Genomic DNA, 23,584 nt, shown 5'->3' on the forward strand with positions numbered 1-23,584 from the left:
CGCCAGCCCGGTGTCATTTCATAATGACATTGTAAAAGTTTCACAGTTGCAGACATGCAGAACCAATAAGGATGTAGAGCTTGTAAGGAAATGTTATACAATCAGATTGCTCATCAAACCACTTTACAAATTGGGCCCACCAAACCAGACTCTCAAATTACTGTTATAAAATCGCAATATAATAATTTAATAGTCTAGAAAGATGCTGTAAGCAGGGTATGAAGAGGGTCAAAAGAGCATCTTTGAGCTATAGTTTGTTATAAATTTAATGTGATTATGCCTACTAGGCTAGAACTTTTTAAACGCTGATACAACAGTTATTTTATTTTCACATATCTTTCCTAGTAGCCGAAGGTAATTATTCTGTGAGCACATTCAAAATGTGAATCTCACTTATCTTTTTTTTTTGTACTTTTAATGACAGTGTGCAACTTTAACTCTGGACTGTGGAGAATCTGGGTCTGTCTGAGCATATGTTTGAGCGAGAAAGCGCCTGTAAAACAGGCGGGCCTAAATTCCTCTGAACCTAATTGAGCATGTCTAATAGAGGGGGATAAAGCATGCTTTTCTCCTCCAGCAGGGAATGCTTAGAAATGGGTTATTTTTGGTGTAGAATTAAAGACAAGCAACTCAAGGAAAGAGCAACAGGTTTGCCTGGTTCATGAAGTATAGATGCTTCATTTACACAGCCTCTTTGCTCAGATGGGGTTGGCATGGGATAGCTGGCATCATTCTACATGGAGTTGGGAATTCTGACCTTTTGAGTATCACCACGTCTCCTTGCTGTGCCATACATAGCAGCAGCCCGATGCCGGTTTGTAATTAGCATCTTCGAAAATGTGCTTAAAATACATGCAAATCTATCATGGCAACATTTTGAGCAAATAAATCTTCAAAACGGTCAAAGCACAAAGGTACACTGTAATTAAAACAAAGCTTCACATCAACCTATATTTTACAAATGGGATGTATAAATGGCCTCTTGATTGGCCCCTAAAGCGGCTCTTTGATTGGCTGGTTCTGCATGTGAAGCTCAGCTGCGGAAGTGCCTCCCAGCGCCCACAGTGATTTGGATGATTAACATGTTCCAAAGTTAATGACAGAGAAAACGTGGATAAACTGCATCCTGAAAAGAGAATCTACTCCTGAAAAGTATAGTGAAAATGTTTTGAGCGTGACTGCCATCTTCTACAGTTTCATTTCACCTGCATGATGTAGTCTCCAGGTCTCACATCGGTGACGTCTATCCACTGGCAGTCAATATCGTGGCGGTACGTGTCCCAGCAACCCACTGAAATGCCTTGATCTCCATAATTGTAACATGAAAAGCGTTTGTGAAGTCCTGAGGAAAAACACAAAAACAGTTTTTGAGTATTTGCACTTATAAACCAAATTGTATAAGGTTCAACATAACTATATAATGGTATTTTACCATCAGGGCAGTAGGTGTCTTCCAGACAGAAACTGGCTTTGTGCCCTTCGGCCACTCTGCTTCCGTTGAGTGTGAGGAGGTCATAATGCGTGAACACTTCAATGCTGTGATAATGCCTAAAAAATATTCAAATCAATTTATTGTCAGTAGAATCATATAATTAAGTGATGATTGCCAAGGCAAGAATCACTATTACTATTGCTCATACTGTACATACCTGCCCTGCTTGTGCTAAGCACATTATAGCTTGTTGCACAGATAAGCTATTTTAATACTTTCATTATACAAAAAAATGTAACTCCATAAAGGGTTAGTTCACCCAAAAATGAAAATTCTGTCATTAATTACTCACCCTCATGTTGTTCCACACCCGTAAGACCTTTGTTCATCTTCAGAACACAAATTAAGATATTTTTGATCAATTCCAATGGCTCAGTGAGGCCAGCATTGCCAGCAATATCATTTCCTATTTCAATGCCCAGAAAGATACGAGTAACATATTTAAAACTGTGGTTCAACCTTAATATTATAAAACGATGAGAATACTTTTTGTGTGCCAAAAAAACAAAATGGCGTCTTTATTCCATAATATCTAGTGATTTCAAAACACTGCTTTCATGAAGCTTCGAAGCTTTACAAATCTTTTGTTACGAATCAGTGGTGCAGAGTGCCAAAATCATGTGAATTCAGTAAACAAGGCTTCGTTACGTCATGAATGTTTCAAAATTTCAATAGTTCACATGACTTTGGCAGTTTGATAAACACTCCGAACCACTGATTCGAAACAAAAGATTCGTAAAGCTTCGAAGCTTCATGAAGCAGTGTTTTGAAATTGCCCATCACTTTTTTTTTGGCGCACAAAAAGTATCCTCGTTGCTTTATAATATTAAAGGGATAGTTCACCCAAAAATTTAAATTTGATGTTTATCTGCTTACCCCCAAGGCATCCAAGATGTAGGTGACTTTGTTTCTTCAGTAGAACACAAATGATGATTTTTAACTCCAACCGCTGCCGTCTGTCAGTCGTATAATGCGAGTGAATAGTAACACAATTTATAAGAGTCAAAAAATACGCATAGACAAATCACATTGATGTCCTAAGACACTAAACGATCGGTTTGTGCAAGAAACTGGACATTATTTATATCATTTTTTACCTCTAATACACCACTATGTCCAACTGCGCTCAGCACTCGGTTAGTGAGCTCTGACAACGGCAGTGATGTCTCGCACATATACTTTAATGAGTGCTAAACATCACTGCCATTGTCAGAGCGCGATCAGACCTCACTAACCAAGTGCTGAACGCAGTTGGACATTTGTCTAAGCATATTTTTTGACTCTTATAAATTGTGTTACCATTCACTCGCATTATAAGACTGTCAGACGGCAGACCCCTAATATTATGGTTGGAGTTAAAAATCATCAATTTTGTTCTACTGAAGAAATAAAGTCACCTACATCTTTGATGCCCTGGGGGTAAGCAGATAAACATCAAATTTTCATTTTTGGGTGAACTATCCCTTTAAGGTTGAACCATTGTAGTCACACAAACAGTTTTAAATATGTTTCCAATGCTTTCTGGGCAATGACAAAGGAAATGATCTTGCTGGCAATGCAGGCCTCACTGAGCCATCGGATTTTATCAAAAATATCTTAATTTGTGTTCCCAAGATGAACGAAGGTCTTACGGGAGAGGAACGACATGAGGGTGAGTAATAAATGACAGAATTTTCATTTTTGGGTGAAATAACCCTTTAAAAGGGGCCAGAATGTCAGAGAATTAGTGATCACCCAGAACACCTTAGCATCTGCATAGAAACATGTTAACACCCAGAATACCTTAGAAGCTGCATATGCCCTGGTGACCACACAGAACACCCTAGAATCAGTTACAAACCACTCAGAATACCTTAGCGAATGTATAGCAACATCCTGGCAACCACTCACAACACCCTATAATCATGTTAAATGTGTTAAACATCATTCAGAATACCTTTGCAACTGCATGGCAACGTACTGGCAACTACCCACAACACCAGTCACTGTGATTTTGCCAAGTAAGGCATGTTCCTAGATCAACATCTTTTGTTGAATCTGGAACAACATTCCTGTCCAAAAACATAGTCATAACTCTATCCCTACCCCTAAACCTAATACCTATCTATAACTTATCTCTAAAATCAGAGGGAAAGGATAGGCTGATGTAGAAGCACCTAATCCTGGTTGTACGCCTAAGCTTGACATAAACTGTAAACATGTCCCTCAAATCTGATTGGTGGACTGGAATGTTGTTCCAGGATTAACAAAGATTTTGATCCAAAAAAAAAAATGTTCTACTTGGTTAAATCACCCAAGCAGAACCCAATTTCACCAAGCAGAACATGTTCCTGGATTAATGTCTTTGTTGATCCTGGAACAGCATTCCAGTCAACCAATCAAATTTGAGGGACAAGTTTACAGTTTATGTTAAGTTTAGGCTTATATCCAGGGTCAGGTGCTTCTACATAAGTGTTATTCACCCATCATTTCCCTCTGTTTTAGGGATAACTTATGGGTAGAGTTAGGTTTAGGGGTAGCTAAATGGTTAGGATAACATTTTTGAACAGGAATTTTGTTCCAGGATCAACAAAATATGTTGACCCAGGAACGTATTTAACTTTGCAAAATCAGGACGTGCACTTTATTTTAAGCATAAGAAACAATATTTATGATTCATATCAGATTTTCTAGCTGATTGTAAATATGTTATTAAATTGTGTGTTCAGCAAACAGTTTTTGGGAATTCGGGATTCCCCCATTCAAGTAGATAGGACTTAGCCTTGGATACCCGAAATAGCTGCCTGGAGGCGTTGCAAATATTGCCTCAGAGTCAACAGACTTTCCTTGAAAGGGACTTTGATAACATTCACCCACAACATCCTAGAAAAATGGCAGGAGTTTTGCACACTTTTTTCTAGATTATGTAAAAATGTAGTTGACTTATATTTCATGCCGGCTTGTGAAGGAGCAGAACAAAGGTTCACTATGGACCCCTGTCTAATGACCTCACTGCTCCTACATGAAGGTGTTGGCTGCTACGGTAACACCCGTTTACAGGAAGTTGTTGTTATGCTGACAGGGTTACGCTTACAGAACTGTTTATTCAGCTCGTCTGAATAGATGGCTTTCAAATGCCAACTTCTCTGATGTTGTTTTAAAAGATTAATAAAACAGGTTTGGCATGCGAACACGCAAAGCCCACAACTCCTCCACAACAGAGCGGCTTGTTCCCACAGAATGAGTTTGCAATTATTTTCAGAACACATGTAAAGGGAGTGGAGGTGCTCAAAGCAGCTAATTAATCTGAAAGATGACGGCAAGCTTGCTGACCACCCATGACCTGTTTTATAAAGAGGAGTGTACGTTCCTTTCATTGCACATTGAAATGACTGACTGACTGAACTGAACTGAAAGGAAATCTAACCACAAATACTCTTCTAGAATAAAAGAGCGTCATACATCAGGATTATACCTACATTATTTAGTTCCATGTGCTGTCTGCATTATTTTAGTTCCTGAGTCATTAAAAGAATATATGCAAAAGCTGATTCTGAGTGTTCCATCTGTGGAGGATGCAGCAGACTACCATGATCTAATCAATGTATTTCACTGGGACTGTACACTGATGCAATGCAGACAACTACGCTTGACTACACCACATGTCTGAATATATGCACAGATTTTACATACAGTAGCCATGCAAAAAGAGAAACAAAAAGACATATAAAACTCAATTTTAAAATAATTTAAGAATAATACATAAAAAGGTAAATAAGCAATTTTAAAATGGATTGAAATGAATAAACAGGAAACAAAAAGTAAAAATTATAATATTATAAAAATATTAAGAACAATACAAATAATACAAGATAATATTATTACTAATAATAACATAAATTGTTTCTTTAAAATTCTGAAAGTGTGCTCGACTACACCGCATGGCTTGTATTAAATTAATATAAAAATTAATAATCTGAAGAGAATAAAAAGAACTAACAAAAAATGAAAATAAAAATTAATAAAAATAGTTTAAAGCTGCAGTCCGTAAGTTTTGCCTCTTTGTCGCCATCTCTTTTTGAAACCTGCAATTTCAGTTATTTGCGGAATTATCATCTTTACGTGGATTGTGGCTCCTCAGCGCGGATGAATCTAATATGTTTGCTGTCAGTCACCACATCGGTGTGGATACTGTACTTCGGAATCACAGATTCTGCATCTTGGAAGTATGACCAAAATAAGAATTTTCACCAGAAAATGTCTGCCCTTTTGTTCTGACCAACTGAGAAAAAAGCATTAGCCTACAATAAATCGCGCTGCCAATGATGATTAAATCTAACGATCGCTTAGCTCGGATCACACCAAGCCGTGCAAATTATTATTATTGTTATATTTTGTTCTCAAATTGTTAATGTTAACAACATCAGCATTGCGAGACTATGTGTATTTAATGTGTATTAGCTACCAGTAGATTTCAATTTCTGTATCCACTCCACAGTCCGAAGTCTTTTGATTTTGACTACGGGTGAATCTCCAGTTGTCACTGATGATTGTCATTTGGACCTTTTTGGATAATCAAAATCCAAAAAGGTATGTTTAATTATTGCAGCTGCTGTGAGAAAAGGCTATAAATGATCCGCCATCCTCACATTTGATTTAGCCTACTAGCTGGGACTCGTTCTTTGTCAACAGACGTGAGTTAATGACACAAAGACGAACGGCTGCATGCTCGAATTTCCCAAGGAAACCCACCAGTATTGTGAATCGGGTTAAGGTAAGGAGAAAGTTTTTAACACTGGCTAGTTATGTACTTGCTCAAAATTAGATTTTGGATCATTTTTAGCCAAAAAAAATTACGAATTGCAACTTTAAATACTCATTGCACAGTGCTATTTGAGTGCATTAAGCACAGGGTTAAACTGTATTGCAGGTTACTAATGAATAAGATTCAGTTTGTGTCACAATGTTTGCACAATGTGCAAATGTTTTGTGAATTCATACTGGAACAACTTTTTAAACAGAAGGTCTTGGGGTCCAGTTTTCATTATGCATCATACTGTATTCTCAGCAAGATAACCAAACTATACAATGTTTTCTCAGCAGCACTCAGGCTGCTGTTTCAACAAAAAAGAAAGAAGGAAATCCTCACCTGTGGCACTGGTGCCAGGTCCAGGACTCTCTTGAGGCGCGTGGACGGAAGTCGGCTCTGCCCAAGTTCATTATACGAGAGGAGAAACGCAGGAGGCGGCGGTGCCCGTACGGCCACTGCATACGGTTGGCAGAGGAGGAGAGACAGTTCTCTTCATGTGCACAGGTGAGCAGGTGCAGAGGCCTGTCTTCCAGGTAAGCACTCTCCTGCACGAGCTGCGCATCCAAAACCAGGTCAGGTGCCGCTAAAACAAGATGTTGATTCATTCATTTGGATCATTCAGTGCAGATAAAATTACAATATCTATCAGATTTTGTCATTCCAAACACTTACTTTCAGAACAGGTGACACCTGCTGCTTTAGCCCCGCCTCCTCGAGGGCAGTGGACGTAATTATTACGACGGCACTGCTGGATGGACATTTCTGTTCCCACACAGTGGGTCCCACTCAACAACACTTCTTCTGCTGCAGGGTCTCCTTGCCAATAATATGTGTCCTATACACAGGAAGGCCAAATCTTATTTGTCTGCATATGATATGTTGCGATTTTAAAATGCAATAAGATATAATGTATAGACTTCATGAATCAGGATAGTAGTTTTGGGAAGCTGATATGCCCTCTAATTTCATATATTTTATTTAGCATTTCCAATTTAGTTATAGTATTATTTGTAAATAATGCAATAACTACTTCCTTTTTTTGACATGGCAGCGAAGCACATTAATTGTCCAATCCACCCCCTACCCCAAAAAAATAAATAAAATAATAATAATATAGTTACTGAATTTGTACTGAAAAAATACGCACTAGATAGATAGATAGATAGATAGATAGATAGATAGATAGATAGATAGATAGATAGATAGATAGATAGATAGATAGATAGATAGATAGATAGATAGATAGATAGATAGATAGATAGATAGATAGATAGATGCTTTCAAAGCTAGCAAGCCTCTCCGAAATTGCCTTCCCTACCTTTAATTGATCATCAGCAAGCGTGACCACCTCTATAAGCAGAAGTGGTGGTCTAGAGCATTCAAGTGTGTGTTAACACAATGCCAGGGAGGAAAGACATCAGCAATAATCTTAGAGAAGCATTTTTTTTGCTGCCCATCAATCTGAGCAAGGTTATAAGGCCATTTCTAAACAATTTGAAGTAAAGTGAGGAAGATTATTCACAAGTGGAAAACATCCAAGGTTAGATTGTGCAATGCTCTGAGATATTGCAAAGAACCTAAGAGCTACATCTTAGACTCTACAGACTTCAGTTAGCATGTTAAATGTTAAAAGTTCATGACAGTACAATTAGAAAAAGACTGAACAAGTATGGCATGTTTGGAAGGGTTGATAAAGCCTATTCTCTCTACAAAAGGCAGCATGGCTTAAGTTTGCAAATTTGCACCAAGAGACTTCTGGAACAATGTCCTTTGGACAGACGAGACAAAAGTGGAGATGTTTGGCCATAATGCACAGCACCACGTTTGGTGAAAACCAAACACAGCATATCAGCACAAACACCTCATACCAGCTGTCAAGCAGGGTGGTGGATGGACCATAATTTGGGCTCGTTTTACAGCCACAGGACATGGGAACCTTGCAGTCATTGCTTCAACAATGAACTCTGTACACCAAAGTATTCTAGAGTCAAATGTGAGGCCATCTCTCTGGCAGCTAAAGCTCGGCCGAAATTGGGCCATGCAACAGGACAATGATCCCCAAGCACACCAGCACATCTACAACAGAATAGCTGAAAAAGTAAAAGTCCAGACCTCAACCCAACTGAAATGTTGTGATGGGACCTTAAGAGAGCTGTGCATAAACAAATGCCTGCAAACCTCAATGATCTGAAGCAACATTGTAAAGAACAGCAGGCAAAAATTCATCCACAATGAAATGAGAGACTGATAAAGTTATACAAAATAAGATTACTTCAAGTTATTGCTTCTAAAGGTGGTTCTACAAGCTATTGAATCATAGGGTGTACTTAGTTTGTCACACATGGCTTCTCCAGTTTGGCTTTATTTTTGTTAAATAAATAATGACATGGTGTAATATGTGTATATATTTACGTAAAAAACTTATCTATTAATATTAATGCGGGGGAATATTAATCTTCCATCTAATTCCATCTAATTTTTATTTAATTTTAATTAAATGAATGCTGAATTACTATGAAAATAAATTTTCATTTCATTTTTTTTTTTTTTTTTTTTTTACTTTTTTGGTGATTTGAGGTTGCAATATGACCTTCACATTTCTTTATGATATTTAATAAAACAGAAACAAAATTAAGGTAAGCAGTGTAAAATGAAAGTATAACTGTCCTGTTCTCAACTACTGCTAAACCTGTCCCACCTCTTCATCTTCACAAAACAACTACTGTATAACACTATAATATTTCCCAGAAATATCCTGCCCCCTAAACATGCACAGGAAGCTCTCAAATCCACACAGACTGAGGCAACCAAAGCAAATAAGACAAGAGATATATTCAGAGCAATTACTGGAAACACAACATTCTTCAGCAGTCTCACCTGATGGGCACGTGAGGCGAAACCAAAGCCCAGTTGCCTGCACACCACCATGGCTTCATTTATTCCCCAGTTCTCACTGCAAATCGTCCCCCAACGCTTTCTGCCCCCCACCTCCATGAGCACCTCCACACGACCCTCGGCCGGGTCCCTGCCCCCTGCCAACCGCACCTGAAACACAAACACGCTCACAGGAGTGAAAACTACACATACAGTGGCCTCAAAGAATATTCAAACACTTTTGTAAACTAATGATGCTAGAGCTTTTCTAAGAACCAACTTCACTTCTCTTTGGTGATGTTTAGTAGATTAAACGTGTATATTTAAAATAAATGCCATATAATGCATTTGAAATGTACATATTCATTAAAAGCTTATCTATTTAACCGTTTGTGCAGTTTGAACCCATTACCTTGGCATGGCATACTCTAAATACCATATAACGCATTATATAAAATAGCAAAGTCTGTATATTCATTTAAAACATGTAATTTAATGTAAAAAACATTTAATTGCTTATACTGAAAATAAATACAAATTTTAGTAATTACATCTATAACTACACTGTTGACCCATCCCTTACACCTTAACCCACCCTTAAATCTACCCATACCACCAAACCTGTCCATGTGTTTTGCAATTCAATATGAACACAATAAGTACACTGTACTTATTTTTTGATGTAAGTACATAGCAGTTAATGCCACCCATTTAAGTCTGCAAATAAATGCCATAAAATGCATTATATAATGCAAAGACATTTTAATTATGTATATTTATTCTATAATATAATGCATTATGTTACACAAAGACATTTTAAGTGTGGCCTAAAGGGGTACTTCACTGCTAGCAAAATGGGCTCTCAATAAAACTTGGCTGCCTAAGCAGAAAAAAATAAAAACAGAGAAAAAAAGACTTTGCTGTTTGTCAGATTGGTAGGAAAACTTTAACAACTTAAACAACAACTAGTCTGCTTTGGATACGCTTACCAGAGTCAAATAACAATAGTAGGAAATACTTCTTAGCAAACTTTTAGCCATAATGCTGGTAACTTGTATTGCTCCTGGGTGCAAGAATTCAGAAGAGTAAACGTTTAGTGGGATTGAGTTAGTTTCGATTTTCGAGTGAAGGATCGAGCGAGTTGTAGGGAGTGGTTAATTTAAGGCTGCAAAGAATCGTAAATAAGGAGAGAATGTTTTAATGGAAAATCTGTAAAACCTCAGTGTTTGTAGTCAACATTTCTAAACTGGATGACTACGAACACAGTGTTGAGGGGAAAAGACTGAAAGAAACTGCCATTCTGTCAGTTACGCCCCAACATGCCGAGGCAAAACGCTGTTGCGCACAGATAAGAAAACTGTTGCCATTTAAAGTGTAGACAAAGGTTGATACAATTTTCAGTGATAATACAATACCCTTACAATAACTGTTCTGTTAATAACCCTGTTGATCCAACTGTCCGTGGCCGGAGATACAAAAATGTGCAGAAGAAGTAGTTTTCACAAAAACTCTGGAGCTGTAAAAAGTCCTTTTGCTCACAAATAAAAGTGATATTCTCGGTACAGGTAACACAGAGAATGAGTAAATATTGTTCATTTACATATACTACCAACAATGTAACAATTCAAAGTGGGTTGAAAATCGACAAAGTTACGCTTTAAGTGTCCAAATATTTTGGGGGACTACAGAGCAGATAACATGACTGATAGGAGCTATCTGAATTATAGTAACTTGTAGGGCTGGGCGATGTATCGAATGCTTTTGTCACGCGCATTTCGTCAGTAAAGCCGGTTCCCTGATTGCCGCTAAATCGCCATCACCTGCTTTCAAATGAAGCAGCATTTAATAGACAGAGCCGTAGTTCACTGATAAGCCACGCAATATCGCGTTCAATATCGACGGCGATTCATATCGATATTGAACGCGATATTGCGTGGCTTATCCGTGAACTACGGCTCTGTCTATTAAATGCCGCTCCATTTGAAAGCAGGTGATGGCGATTTAGCGGTAATCAGGGAACCGGCTTTACTGACGAAATGCGCGTGACAAAAGCATTCAATATATCGCCCAGCCCTAGTAACTTGTGATCGTTTTGCTCACCGTGGTTTCCATGCCTGTCTTAGGAACATAGCACTTGACAGAAGCATCCTGGCTGTGTTTGAATGTCCAGGGAGGGACTTCCTGGAAGTAACAATCCAAAACGGAGCGTTCTGTGCCAGTGCACTGCACAGAGTTGATGTGGATTGGCCCCGTCCCTGTAGAACAAACAAACAGTATATGTCACTGGGGAATCAGAAGTTAAAAGTCTCAAATATAAAACAAAATAACAAACACCAGGCTTTTCTGTAAAAGAGAACTTTCTAACCAACCCTTTCCAAGAACTGCCTTAAAAAAATGTTACTGACGAACTGCTGCCATCTGTCATTTTCTCCTTCTAACTAACCGTTGATCTTTACTGATGTAAATCTATGGAGGATCATTACTGAGTAATTAAACAATGTATTGTTATAAAAATGGCAGATAAAAATATACTTTGCATTGTAATGATTTTCCAGCCCATGTAAGAATAATATCAATTCATTTTTACAGAAAACCATGTTGTAAACTGATTAATTCTAAAGGGAAGCGTTGGGGGTAACACATTACAAGTAACATGAGTTATGTAATCAGATTACTTTTTTCAAGTATTTTTCACAGTGAAATGCAAACCTGCAATAATTAAATGTGACCAGTCACGGAAAGTAGGGACACAAGTCGGTTCTGGGGCATTTTGAGTTATTCACATCTGCCCATCATTTTTAATGTTATTATTTTAATGTTTATGTAAAGAAAAAGCACATATTGATGCTAATTTTATTTGTTATTTGCTGGTTTTCCACATGAAACTTGGTGAATTGACTTTTTTAACGGGATTCTGTGATAACCGTGATCATTTTGGTCACTATAATCATGAAATGAAATTTTCTCACCTGAGAAGCCTGTTAAAGAAGAAAAGGCAATCCAGGAACTAACTGGACTAACAGAGGCCAGAGGTCGCTAACTATGGCTATTCAAAACACTTTTCAAGACAATAAATACACGATTGAGATGATGAATGCATGTATTGACTGAATTTGCGTCTGAATAGCGCTCCCTCCGTGGGCGTGGCCGCATTAGCGGATAATGAGCTGAATCAGACTTCTGACATGGCTCTCTTTTCATATAGATTACATAAACACAGAATGTTTGTTTTCGATTTGACTTACACGTTTTAAAACTTGACATTTCAACGTTTTTTCAGACATAAGTATAATTTTTTTATGATTAGTATTCACTAAGTTACACTTCATTTTCTGAGAACTATCAGATTGGACTTCGTTCAGAGGGAGATGAGAGATCACGCATCATGTTAGTTTTCTTTATTTTTCAAAAAGCACAACATTTTGTTTTTACTCTGAGTGTACACAAATAAAAGAAGACATTCTATAGTTTCAATTGATATATTACTTATGTCTCTATGACAAAAAATGACGGAGTATTTTAAGTCTGTTTTGTTGCAATGTGAAAAAATCCTGCAAAATGCGCCGGCGCGTTACCCGACTCCAGAGAGGTAATGTCTTATTATGCCGCTTTCATCGTCGCTCAGATCGTCTTCAGAATCAGTGAGCGCTTGTTCATAAGCATCCGGCTTGTCGAAGAAGTACTTCAAAACATTTTCGGTGTAATGGCCACGGTTCTTCATTGAATTTTGATATCAGCTAGAGCCGGCCAGAGCGCTGCATAATAAGTAGCCACGCTTCCCAATATGGAAATACACACAGACATGACACGCCCCTACTGCGTGCTAGAATCTCAGAAAAACAAGCCAATTTCAACCTCAAAATGTACGCTTTTAAATATACCAATACTGCTATCTCAAACACGGAAAGGCTTCTTCATGATCTCAACTAACAGATTCTGCAAAAAAACGAAAATCACCAATTTTGAAAAAAAAATGCTTCTTTCTCATTTTGCTCGAGAGTTGTGCTGCCGACTTGTGTCCCTGGTTTCCGTGACGGGTCACAAATGTTAAGTTACACAAATATACTTCATGTATTTAATCTCACTTTATTAACCAATGTCTATGCTGCTGACCTTTGATGCGTCCTATTCTTCTGCAATCCAGGGGTGCATTTCCCAAAAGCTTAGTTAGCTAACTAACATCACAAGTGACGTCGTTACTAACTTAGTTCAACAACTTGATGTTGTATATAAGCAAGCTGACATTAAGTACAATGTATATCTTTTATTACAAATATATACAAATGTCATTTACATGTTTTAACTTGTCAAGAGATTTTAAACACTGTTTTTGAAGAGTGCGCATGTACGTATGTGCACTGGTATGAAAGAACGAGCCTATGACTGAATCTGGAAATAAAACAAAATAACTGAGAAAAAAATGAGAATTAATCCTCATGCCCTCAATTTATAGCAAAAAATCTAGCATTTATTTGATCTCAAACGGATTAATTTAAAGAAGTTATTACTCCACCACCTGCGTGATATCATCCACCAAAGTAGCTGAATGACAGGTTGCGACAATACGGTTTTACATCGCTGTATAGGAAAGGCACCCCAGAATGGCAATACAGCTTAAAGGTTTGTTTGAGTTGCGTCCTCTACTGTACAGGCGTGAATTTGCATTTCCTTCAGCATGAGGCTTATTCATTTCACTTTTGGTGCCTTTACATTTGCCAAAAATTTAATTTTTTTATGAGAAACAAACAAGCAAGCCCAGCACATGTGAGAAAAAAGTAACGCAAAAGTAACACAACACATTACTTTTCAAAAAACTAAGTAATGCAACCCAACACTACTTATGTGACGTTCTAAATGATGCGTAGTGTTAAAGAAAATTCCTCATCACACAGCAGAGGGCCACACATGAGTCTGATCAGATTCAGAGGTATGCATTTGTTTGTGTGAAATCATTATCATCACATTCTTGAGGTTCTATGGAGATTTAAAGCTTGATAAAAAGTACCAGATGTCACAGTTCATTTCCATCTTTGTTTACTGTGATGTAAAAACATTGGTCAATTCAGCCTTAGGTGGCCACTAAATCAGAGCCCAACGTGAGCAGTGTGCTAAAACTTCAGATATGAATCTCACAAGGATGTGAAATCCACTACACGGTATAAATATACCAGAGCAACATTAGTGTAAATGTAATTATATAGTTTTTCCCCATCTCAGAAATTCTTGCTGGGGAAATTCAGGGTAAATGAAGTAGAGAGCTGTATTAACTGCTGTGGAAAACCCGTGATTATGTGCTACTGCACTGCTCCGGGCTAAGTTTGGTGATCGTACTGATCAAAAAGACAGATTTCTAACAGAGCAATGAAATCATGACCAGCTGTTTAGTTTTGAAGCAAAAATGATAGAGCCCAAAAGCAAACACAGCACCCTATTTGGCCCCGCTTCTGGGAAGTAAATTGCTAGAGATTGGCTAAAACCCTGAGGAGTAATATGGAAATGTTCCCTCACAGAGAATATTACATATAATCAAGGATTTAAGCAAAGACTGCAGACTAAATGTAAAGTTGAGAGTCATCGAAAAAACCCATTGATCGACTACCGAAAAAAAGAGAGAAATGCATCTGAGGCAGTATGACAGTATGATGACATCATAATTTGATGATCATAATTAAAAACTCAAATGGCTCAACCAAAACTTCCTTTCTGTATCATGTGCTACTATATAAATATAGATATAAATATAAATAAAAAATAATATATTGTTACAAAATAAATATGCACTACCATTGGTTGGTAAAATGTTTTAAATGTTTTAAAATAAGCCTTTTATGCTCACCAAGGCTGCATTTATTTGATCAAAAAACAAAAACAAAAAAAAAAAAAAAAAAAAAAGTAATATTGTGAAATATTCTAAAATATAAAATAGCTGATTTCTATTTCACTATATTTTAGTTTATTCCTGTGATGGCAAAGCTGAATTTTCATCATCGTTACTGTTAGTGCCACATGATCCTTCAGAAAACATTCTAATATGCTCAATACACATTTATCATCATTATTATTATTATTATTATTATTATTATTATTGGTGCTGAAAACAGTTGTGCTACTTAATATTTTAGTGAAAAACAATTTGAAATAAAAATCTTTGAGCATTATAAATGTGTTACTTCTGATGAATTTAAATGTGTCCTTGCTTAAAAAAAATAATAATTTCTTAAATATAAATTTCAGTATAAATATAAAACAGATTATGCACAAAAGACAAGTAAATAATAGGAAAATAGTAGCAAAGACTAAGTATTCCAGAAATGGCCAATGGAAAGGGAGTGGTTCAGTGACTGACTGCTGTGAATAGTTTCACTAGAGTGTGGTTTACGGAAAATGGACATTTTCTTCTCCCTAAAATAAAACAACATATATATTCTGCATTAATGGTGTTTTCATTTCATGGGATGCCTATAATCCCTATTTTAAGAGCAGATTAAATTGCTATATAAGAAATATTTCTCTTAGCCAAGTGCATGTCAGCATCAGTTCAAAGCCAGAGGAAAAACTCAGTGTACTGCATACAAAAATATAGTCTTCACCTTGTATGTTTTGCCTGTAAAGTGTCGGTCCCTGAGGGTGAACGTCACTTGAAAACCCTTGTCTATTGTGTCTGACTGAGGTAAAACCAGCTGATACAGCATTTAAACAAATCTCAAAACATGCAGTCATTGAGAGACTTCAGGAACCTTTACTTTCATCTCACTGGGAGGTCAGACTTAGAGAACACCTCAACAGAATGTGTTGCTTCATGCTGCATTGGCCTTAAAAGATCTACATTATCATACAGAGTTCATGCTAACTCCACCATAAAACCATTTTTGAACAAAAAAATTCACAGACAGAATGTGCTCTACAACAGAACCACAATGACACCCCATTTTCAAATTTGTTTCTACCACTAAGCACATTAAAGGGATAGTTTACCTCAAAAAGAGTGCGTAAATAATGAGAGAATTTTCCATGTCATTCCAAAACTATATGACTTTCTTTCTTCTTTGGAACATAAAAACATCTGTTTTTTGAGTGAGTAAATGATGACAGAATTTTCATTTTTGAGTGAACTATCCCTTTATGTTATATTAAATGTCTGGAAAATCAGGCAGTGCGATAAACACTGTACCAACACCATTATTCAGGATCATTCTAAATGTGGTAACCACAGTCTGGTACATGTAGCCCATCTCAACAGATTTCCTATTTTTACCGCCTGTCCCAAACAGTCCAGTTCTGTTCTGTCATTGAAATGCTAATTTGTGTCTCTCTTCACTCGCTATATGTTTTTGTGGCCTCGGCTGCACTGGGAAAATTATACACGACAACTAAATACCTAAAGACCTCGATGCTATGGACGGACAGAAATCATAAGCTTTGATCTCAAGTAGACCTACAGTCAAATGGGTGAATTCAAAATTCAGCCAGTGGAGTCACTTTCTTTTCCTTTTTTTTTTTTTTTTTTTTTTTTTTTTTTTGCCACACCTGACAATAAAGGGTGATTAACATATTTATTAACCAGCATTAAATTGTAAATTACATTATTTGTTTTATTTAAAATATATATTTTGTTTAAATGACAATGAGATTATTTAGTTGTTTTTTTTTCCTTGTGTCATAGCAATAACAGAATTCGTTATATTAAAGAAGTGTCTTCTGCTTACAAAGGCTATATTTAATCAAAAATACAGTAAAACACAGGAATATAGTATTACAATTTAGTTTTCTACTTTAATATATTCTGAAATGTATTTATTATTATTATCAATGTTGAAAACTTACAAGTATACTTGAAGACTGTATAAAACGTCTTGGGTTACGACTGTAACCCTGGTTCCCTGAGAACAGGGATGAGACACTACGTCCTGAGACACTTTTGAGGAACGGCTTTGCGTGACTGGTATCTGAAGCAACTGTAAAACACGGCAATCCTTTTGGCAGGTGAAAGCCTATGATGTCATACTAGTGCGCCCAGAAAGTATATAAGGGGCACCTAGAGAACATGTTATCCACTTCTTTGTCTGAAGGGACTGAATAGGCAGCGCGGAGGCATGGCTACGAGATGCAGTGTCTCATTCCCTGTTCTCACGTGAGTCCTTCGACCTTCTCACCAGACTCAGGGAGCGAGGTACACTATAGAACGACCCTCTAACACGAGGGGAGTACTACCTAGGCTTGACCAAGTAGAGTGTCAACCAAGCTCTGGGGCTAGAATCAGGAAGGCACCTGTGGAGCCTGCAATGTGAACTCAATCTGTGTACTCTGGGGAGCCAGGACACTCAAAACTAGCTAGAAGTGCTAGGAATGTAGCTCGATCCAGAGGATCGCCATCAAGGCAGCCCGAGGAGGGCCAACTACTTGGAAACGAGTCTAACAGAGTTAGCCACCAGGGGTGTGTAGGCTTGGAATTCTCATTCACATTGCCACACAAGTGTTGTACTCAGCATATCACTTTCTACCCTTTAAACAAGGGGAGTGCAGAACTCATGCAACCAGACTGTCAAGGAGGCCTCCATATAGGGCCTACTACTCCGGAATACCATGGGCATGGACAACACCAATAGGAGGGAGTACTTAGCCGGCTCAACCTGAGCATTATTGGTGTTTAACACAAAGGGTGCAGAGCTTTGGGAGCGAAGCACTCTTAGAGGACCCTGATCAAGGGGAGTTAATATCAGCTTGACCCGAGACAAAGCTCAAGGGTGGAGACCTGAACAAATAATGTCTCTCACTCCAAGACAGGTTGCTGTCTGAGCTAACCTCTGGAGGAGTGAAAGCCTCAATGGGATGAAGTTCCATAGAAGAGGCCAAGGACGCTCAACTCCGCAACTTGATGGATACAATCAAAGAGCTTTCACAGGAGAGCCTGCTCTAAAAGGCCACAAGCTAGATAATGCTACTAACCAAAGCTCTAGAGAGCGGAGGCTCCAGCATAGTGCTTTTCACTCTCTAAATGGGAGGAAGCCTAACAACACTCATCCATGACCTTCCTGGAGCTCAGGGGAGCGGAGGTTTCCTCTCTAAGCAAGAGGAGGCTGACTCACACACTTACAGAGGAACTGTCCATCTGGAGCTCTGTGAAGCGGTGGCTTCAGAATAATGACTCTATAAAAGAGAGGAAGCCTGCAACACTCACCACAGGGTGATTGTCAGGGAGGCCCTACGATGGGCCAACACTTAGGACATCATCTACCTAGAGCTCAATGGAGCGGTGGCTTCGATGTAGTGACTCTCAGATGAGAGGAAGCCAGCTCACTCGGGGGAGTGGAGGTTTCGGCCTAACTACTCTCTAAGCAAGAGGAGGCCAACTCACACACTAAATGGGAAATATCAAATATCTGGAGCTCAGATGAGTGGAGGACCTGGTTTCAAAACGACTCTCCAAATCAGAGGAGGCCAGGCCACTCACAACAGATGATATTCGTTCTAAATGCTACCTACTATATTGCGACCTCACAAAACGACTCTCAGAGGAGAGGAGGCACATAGTAAGGGTTTCACAATAATCTTCCCTAATAATGGAAGCTCCAGGGCTCTAATTAAATTGCCCCTATATAAATTATAATATATAATATTATGAATGAATGCCCCTTTTATTCCTTTCTATATGGAGCTGAGGCCACTGAATTTATAACAGCTTTTGCTAATGGTGAGGCGACCTACAAAGCTCAACCTGTGACCTCAAAGAGCAAAGGCCTTAATATAAATGGGGCCTGCCATACTCTTACAGCCTGAAAGGATTGGGGAGACCTGGACTGGCACATTTTTTTAAATAAGATTTGAATGCAGGTCGCTTGGTTTGCTTAAAGCACTGCCATAGTGCCACACTTGCTGCTGCGTATGTCCTGCCATATAAGGGCAGGGCCAGAGTTTTCAAAGTCAACGTTTTTTTTGTTTGTTTTGTTTTTCAACCGCAAGATAGTTTGCAAACGTCTCGACAGCTCATGGAAGCTAGAGGGCTATGGCAGGAAAGAAACCATTCGTGTTTCCAATCTTACACGAGAGGTCTCTACACTAATGCGCTTTCATGACAGCTGATGGCTGTGTGATGCAGGCTCCGTAACACCCAACAACTTATCATACACAGGGCAGAGCGACTGTGAGGGGTCAGATGTCTTGCCTTTTTTACCCTCAACAGCTATCTCTAGCTCTTTCTGCATAATGCCAAGAAAGCTGATCCTGAGGAAGCAAGAGACAATGCATCCTCACTCAGCAAAACACTCTCATCAGCCTCTGAAGTGCGCAAGAGATTAACGCGTCTCTCAAACTCTTCAGCAAGCTCCCTCTATGAGCCCTATGATCTCAGTCTCCTCTTCACCTCAGTGTGAGTGGGACCCGAGCCACCAGGCACAGAAGCCTGCCAAGAGAGACAAACGAGAGTGGAGCTTCCTCAGCAGGAAACGCTTACAGTGAACGCCAACAGCTCCCTCAGGAACTGGGCATGTATGCTCTAACAAAGAACGAACAAGTTATGTGTGTTATAGAGTGTCAAATATTTATGACATGGATTATGCACACAGCTTGAAATGTTTGCTTTATCAGGCCATTTTTACTTGGATTTGAACAGTGTGCTTCAAATAAAATAATCCCTGAAGACGAAAAGAGGATGATATGTTCTCTAGGCGCCCCTTATATACTTTCTAGTCGCACTAGTATGATGTCATAGGCTGTCGCAGGCCAATAGGACTCCCATGGTTTTACAGTTGCTTCAGATACCAGTAACGTGGAGATGTTCCCCCAAAGTGTATCGAGATGCAGTGCAAGTTCCCTTTCGAAAGGGAAATAGTGGTTTACTGAGATTATACCTCAAAGTGTACTTTCATAAACCAAATAATGTGTTACAAGTACAACTAGAAACTATCAGTATACCTATAAGTTTACTTCTAGTAGTTGCAGTACAATTAAAAAATGTAGTTGTAAACTAGTAGTGTACTCAAAGTTTACTACTGTTACACTTAAAGTATACTTAAAAGTATACTGTTACACACTAAAAAGTGGGCCAATTTAGTCCCAAGTAGTATTGAAATAGTACACATACAAGTATACAACTAGTACATTGATATTAGTACACTTACTATACAAAGTATACTTAAAAACAATACTTGAACTTTACTTAAGTATACTTAAGTTCATTAATAAAATGAACTTGAAGTATACTTCTTTTTAGTAAGGGTACAGCAAGAAATATTCCATACATTTGAAAAAATAAACCTAAAGTTGTAGCACTTAACAGGTAGGCCTACTTAATTTGTTGCTTTGGATTTAATTTTAAAGTTGCTGTTCCTAAAAAAACTAATTATCAGCCAGTAACAGGCAAGTAACACATTATAAAGCCTATTTGTACTCAGGAATATTTGGCACTTGGCGAGTGTTAAATTGAAACATTGAATGGAATTTTGAAAGTAGTCAACCTTATTCAGGTTCATTTCAAGTGTCTGTACTTTCATATGAGTCACTACTGGTGCATTACATCTTATATTTTCAAGTAACAGACCCCTAAAATCATCAATATCCATTAATCAACATTTCATCCTTTCAGTTCTTTGAACGGTGACACCTGATACAACATCGTTTATGAGTCAAATGTCATTTCAGTTCCTTTCTTTAAAAAAACTGCACAACATTAGTGGCTGTGTTTTTCATCAGTGCGATATCTAGAAGTCTTCAATAAATTGCTACTGTCATGACTTCACTCTGACAAGATGGGATAACTGCTCTGCCAAAGAGAACAGATGTTGCTTGGAATACAGATCAGCATTGAGTTTTGTTTCACTCAGCTAAAGTAAACTCATGCAGAGTAGATCTGAGGCACAGAAAGTTCAGGGAAAGTTCCTTGGGTTAAAGAATTGTCATTGCTGTACATTCATGCTTTGCACCTGGAGAGTGTGATATTGCATAATGTAAGACATCATAAAACGTTTCCTATTCAGCTGCAGACAGGCGTATCCTACAGATAAGAAGAGCTTTCGAATTAAGCTCAGACTCAGACTACTGTGGAATCGTGAGCCAAACTCAGTATAATCATAGCCATGTTTGTATAGTTATGAATCACCTTCTTCCCAAAAACACCATATTGGCAGATTACTGGAACAGTTCATCCAAAAATGGTCATTTACAGTACTTACCCTCATTCTGATCCCAGTTGGAACTACATGAGGGCAAGTAAATAATAACAAATAATGATTTTTTATTTTTGGGTTCAACTATTTCTTTAAGCTTACACAACTTTAATTCCTACCTTGACCCATGTATGCTCCGGTAAGAGCCTCTTTGGCAGAGCCAAAGCCCAGCTCTCTGCACACCACACTGGCTGAGATACGGTCCCACAGGTGGTCAACCACAGTTCCCCACTTTCCCTCACGCAGAACCTCGACTCTGCCTTCTCCCAGACGTGGCCCTGCCTTCAGCCGCACTGACAGCTATGAGGAGAAAAAAGACTGAAAGGTTACTTTCAGGAAATCATATTATTCCACCTCAGGCCCAAAGTACCAGGGTTATTATAACCACAATAGACATTTGAGGACCTCCAAAGGGACTGCCTTCCCAAATCTTAAGATTAGTGGTCAACAAATACGCTTTTTTAAATAGCTGATTCTAATAGCCCCAACCCTAAATATCTGCTTATATCCCAAGACATTTCATCCATTACAAAACATTTTACTGTACAAAATACAGCAAAAACTGTAACATTATGGAATATTATTATAATTTCAAATAACTGTTTGCTATTCTAATACATTTTAAAATGTAATTTATTCCCGTTATGGCAAAGCTGAATTTTCAGCATCATTACTCCAGTCTTCAGTGTCACATGATCCTTTAGAAACCATTGTAATATGCTGATTTGTTGCTCAAGTAATATTATTTTATTATTAATGTTGAAGACAATTGTGCTGCTTAATATTTTTGTGAAACCTTGATACATTTTGTTCAGGACTCTGATGAATAGAAAGTTCAAAATCACAGCATTTATTTTAGATTTTGATCAATTTTATGCATTCTCGCTGAATAAAAGTATTAATTTCTTTCGAAAAAAAATAAATAATAATAAACTGACCCCAAACTTTTGAACAGTGTTGTATGCTGGCTCTGTTACATTCAAAACATCATGGTTGAACATAATAGGTTTGTAGATCAGTGCAAAAAAAAACAAAAAAAAAAAAACATTATATTTAGTATACTTGTGTAGAGGACATTTATGCCATTATTGAAATTTAATTTCAATAATGGCATAATGAGGGTCGAATTAGATTATAGTAATTATAGTAATTATTTACTAATTAAGTGTTATATGGTTATTTATTTTTTTGTGATTTTTGAGTTATTTATTCAGTATAACCCATTAAAATGAAATGATGATGACTGTGTAACTCACAATTAAATAACATATTTCAAATCAGCAACAAAATCTGACATTAAAATAACTGTACCATAAATGTTGTTTATTATGCTCAAAAAGTGTTAAAAAAGCATATTTTTTTAGAATAGACCAGCCAATGCACATGCGGTCCTAAGCACAAGTCTCAGGTTTCGATGGGAACCAGAGTGTCACATTATCACATCATTGTGTGTCACATTAAAAGTGACGCAAAATGAAAATCCAATTTGAGCAGCCAAAGCATTCAGACTGAGACACATCTGTAAAAATCTGATTGTAATCGCATTTCATGCCACCTCCAAATCGAATTTTTGCTGGCAGTCTGAACATAGCCTAAATGTTTCAAGAATTACCTGTACAGGGTGAGGTGCCTGGGGTCTACCAGAGGACATTCGAGCAAACTGCGGTCCTGGGACACAGCGGGCCACAGCATGGCGACCATTCTTACAGGGGGCGGGGCTTCGAGGGATTGACAGCTGGGCGTGGCACTCCGCCAGGCTAGGCTCTGTGCCCAGACAATGTACTTTCTCAACCCAGAATCCCTTCTTCTTGGTCATCTGACTCAATCTAGGAGACATCATAGTTCACAAGAACAATAAGTTATTAAGAGATAAAGGATTAGTTCACTTTCAAATAAAATTTTTCTGATCATTTACTCACCCCCATGTCATCCAAGATGTTCATGTCTTTCTTTCTTCAATCGAAAAGAAAGCTTTCCAGGATTATTCTCCTTATAGTGGACTTCAATGGCCTCCAAAAGGTTGAAGGTCAAAATTTCAGTTTCAGTGCAGCTTCAAAGGGCTTTAAACGATACCAGACGAGGAATAAGAGTCTTATCTAGCGAAACGAAAAACGTCATTTTCGAAAAAAAAATGTAAATGTATATGCTTTATATAATCAAATGATCGACTACCAAGTGCTTCAGCTAAAACCGCACTTTCGTATTCTTCAAAAAGCTTACACTGTATGCCCCACGCCTTCCCTATTCTACTTACGGAACAAACGCAGC

The 23,584-nt window shown here is 38.0% G+C and overlaps 1 protein-coding gene across 1 annotated transcript in view; it reads right to left on the reverse strand.

Annotated features, from left to right (window-relative positions):
* loxl4 (lysyl oxidase-like 4) overlaps positions 1-23,584 on the reverse strand; it is a 54,530-nt gene that overhangs the window by 4,319 nt on the left and 26,627 nt on the right. Inside the window, exons 7-14 of the mRNA XM_067386969.1 lie at positions 22,929-23,142; positions 21,436-21,616; positions 11,256-11,410; positions 9,159-9,326; positions 6,954-7,116; positions 6,621-6,864; positions 1,433-1,548; positions 1,206-1,342 (exon numbers count right to left, since the gene is read on the reverse strand). Coding sequence (XP_067243070.1) covers positions 1,206-1,342; positions 1,433-1,548; positions 6,621-6,864; positions 6,954-7,116; positions 9,159-9,326; positions 11,256-11,410; positions 21,436-21,616; positions 22,929-23,142 — 1,378 coding nt within the window. The remainder of the gene's footprint in view (positions 1-1,205; positions 1,343-1,432; positions 1,549-6,620; positions 6,865-6,953; positions 7,117-9,158; positions 9,327-11,255; positions 11,411-21,435; positions 21,617-22,928; positions 23,143-23,584) is intronic.

This window comes from Chanodichthys erythropterus, chromosome 5, assembly GCF_024489055.1.
Source record: "Chanodichthys erythropterus isolate Z2021 chromosome 5, ASM2448905v1, whole genome shotgun sequence".
In the NCBI taxonomy this organism is placed as follows: Eukaryota; Metazoa; Chordata; class Actinopteri; order Cypriniformes; family Xenocyprididae; genus Chanodichthys; species Chanodichthys erythropterus.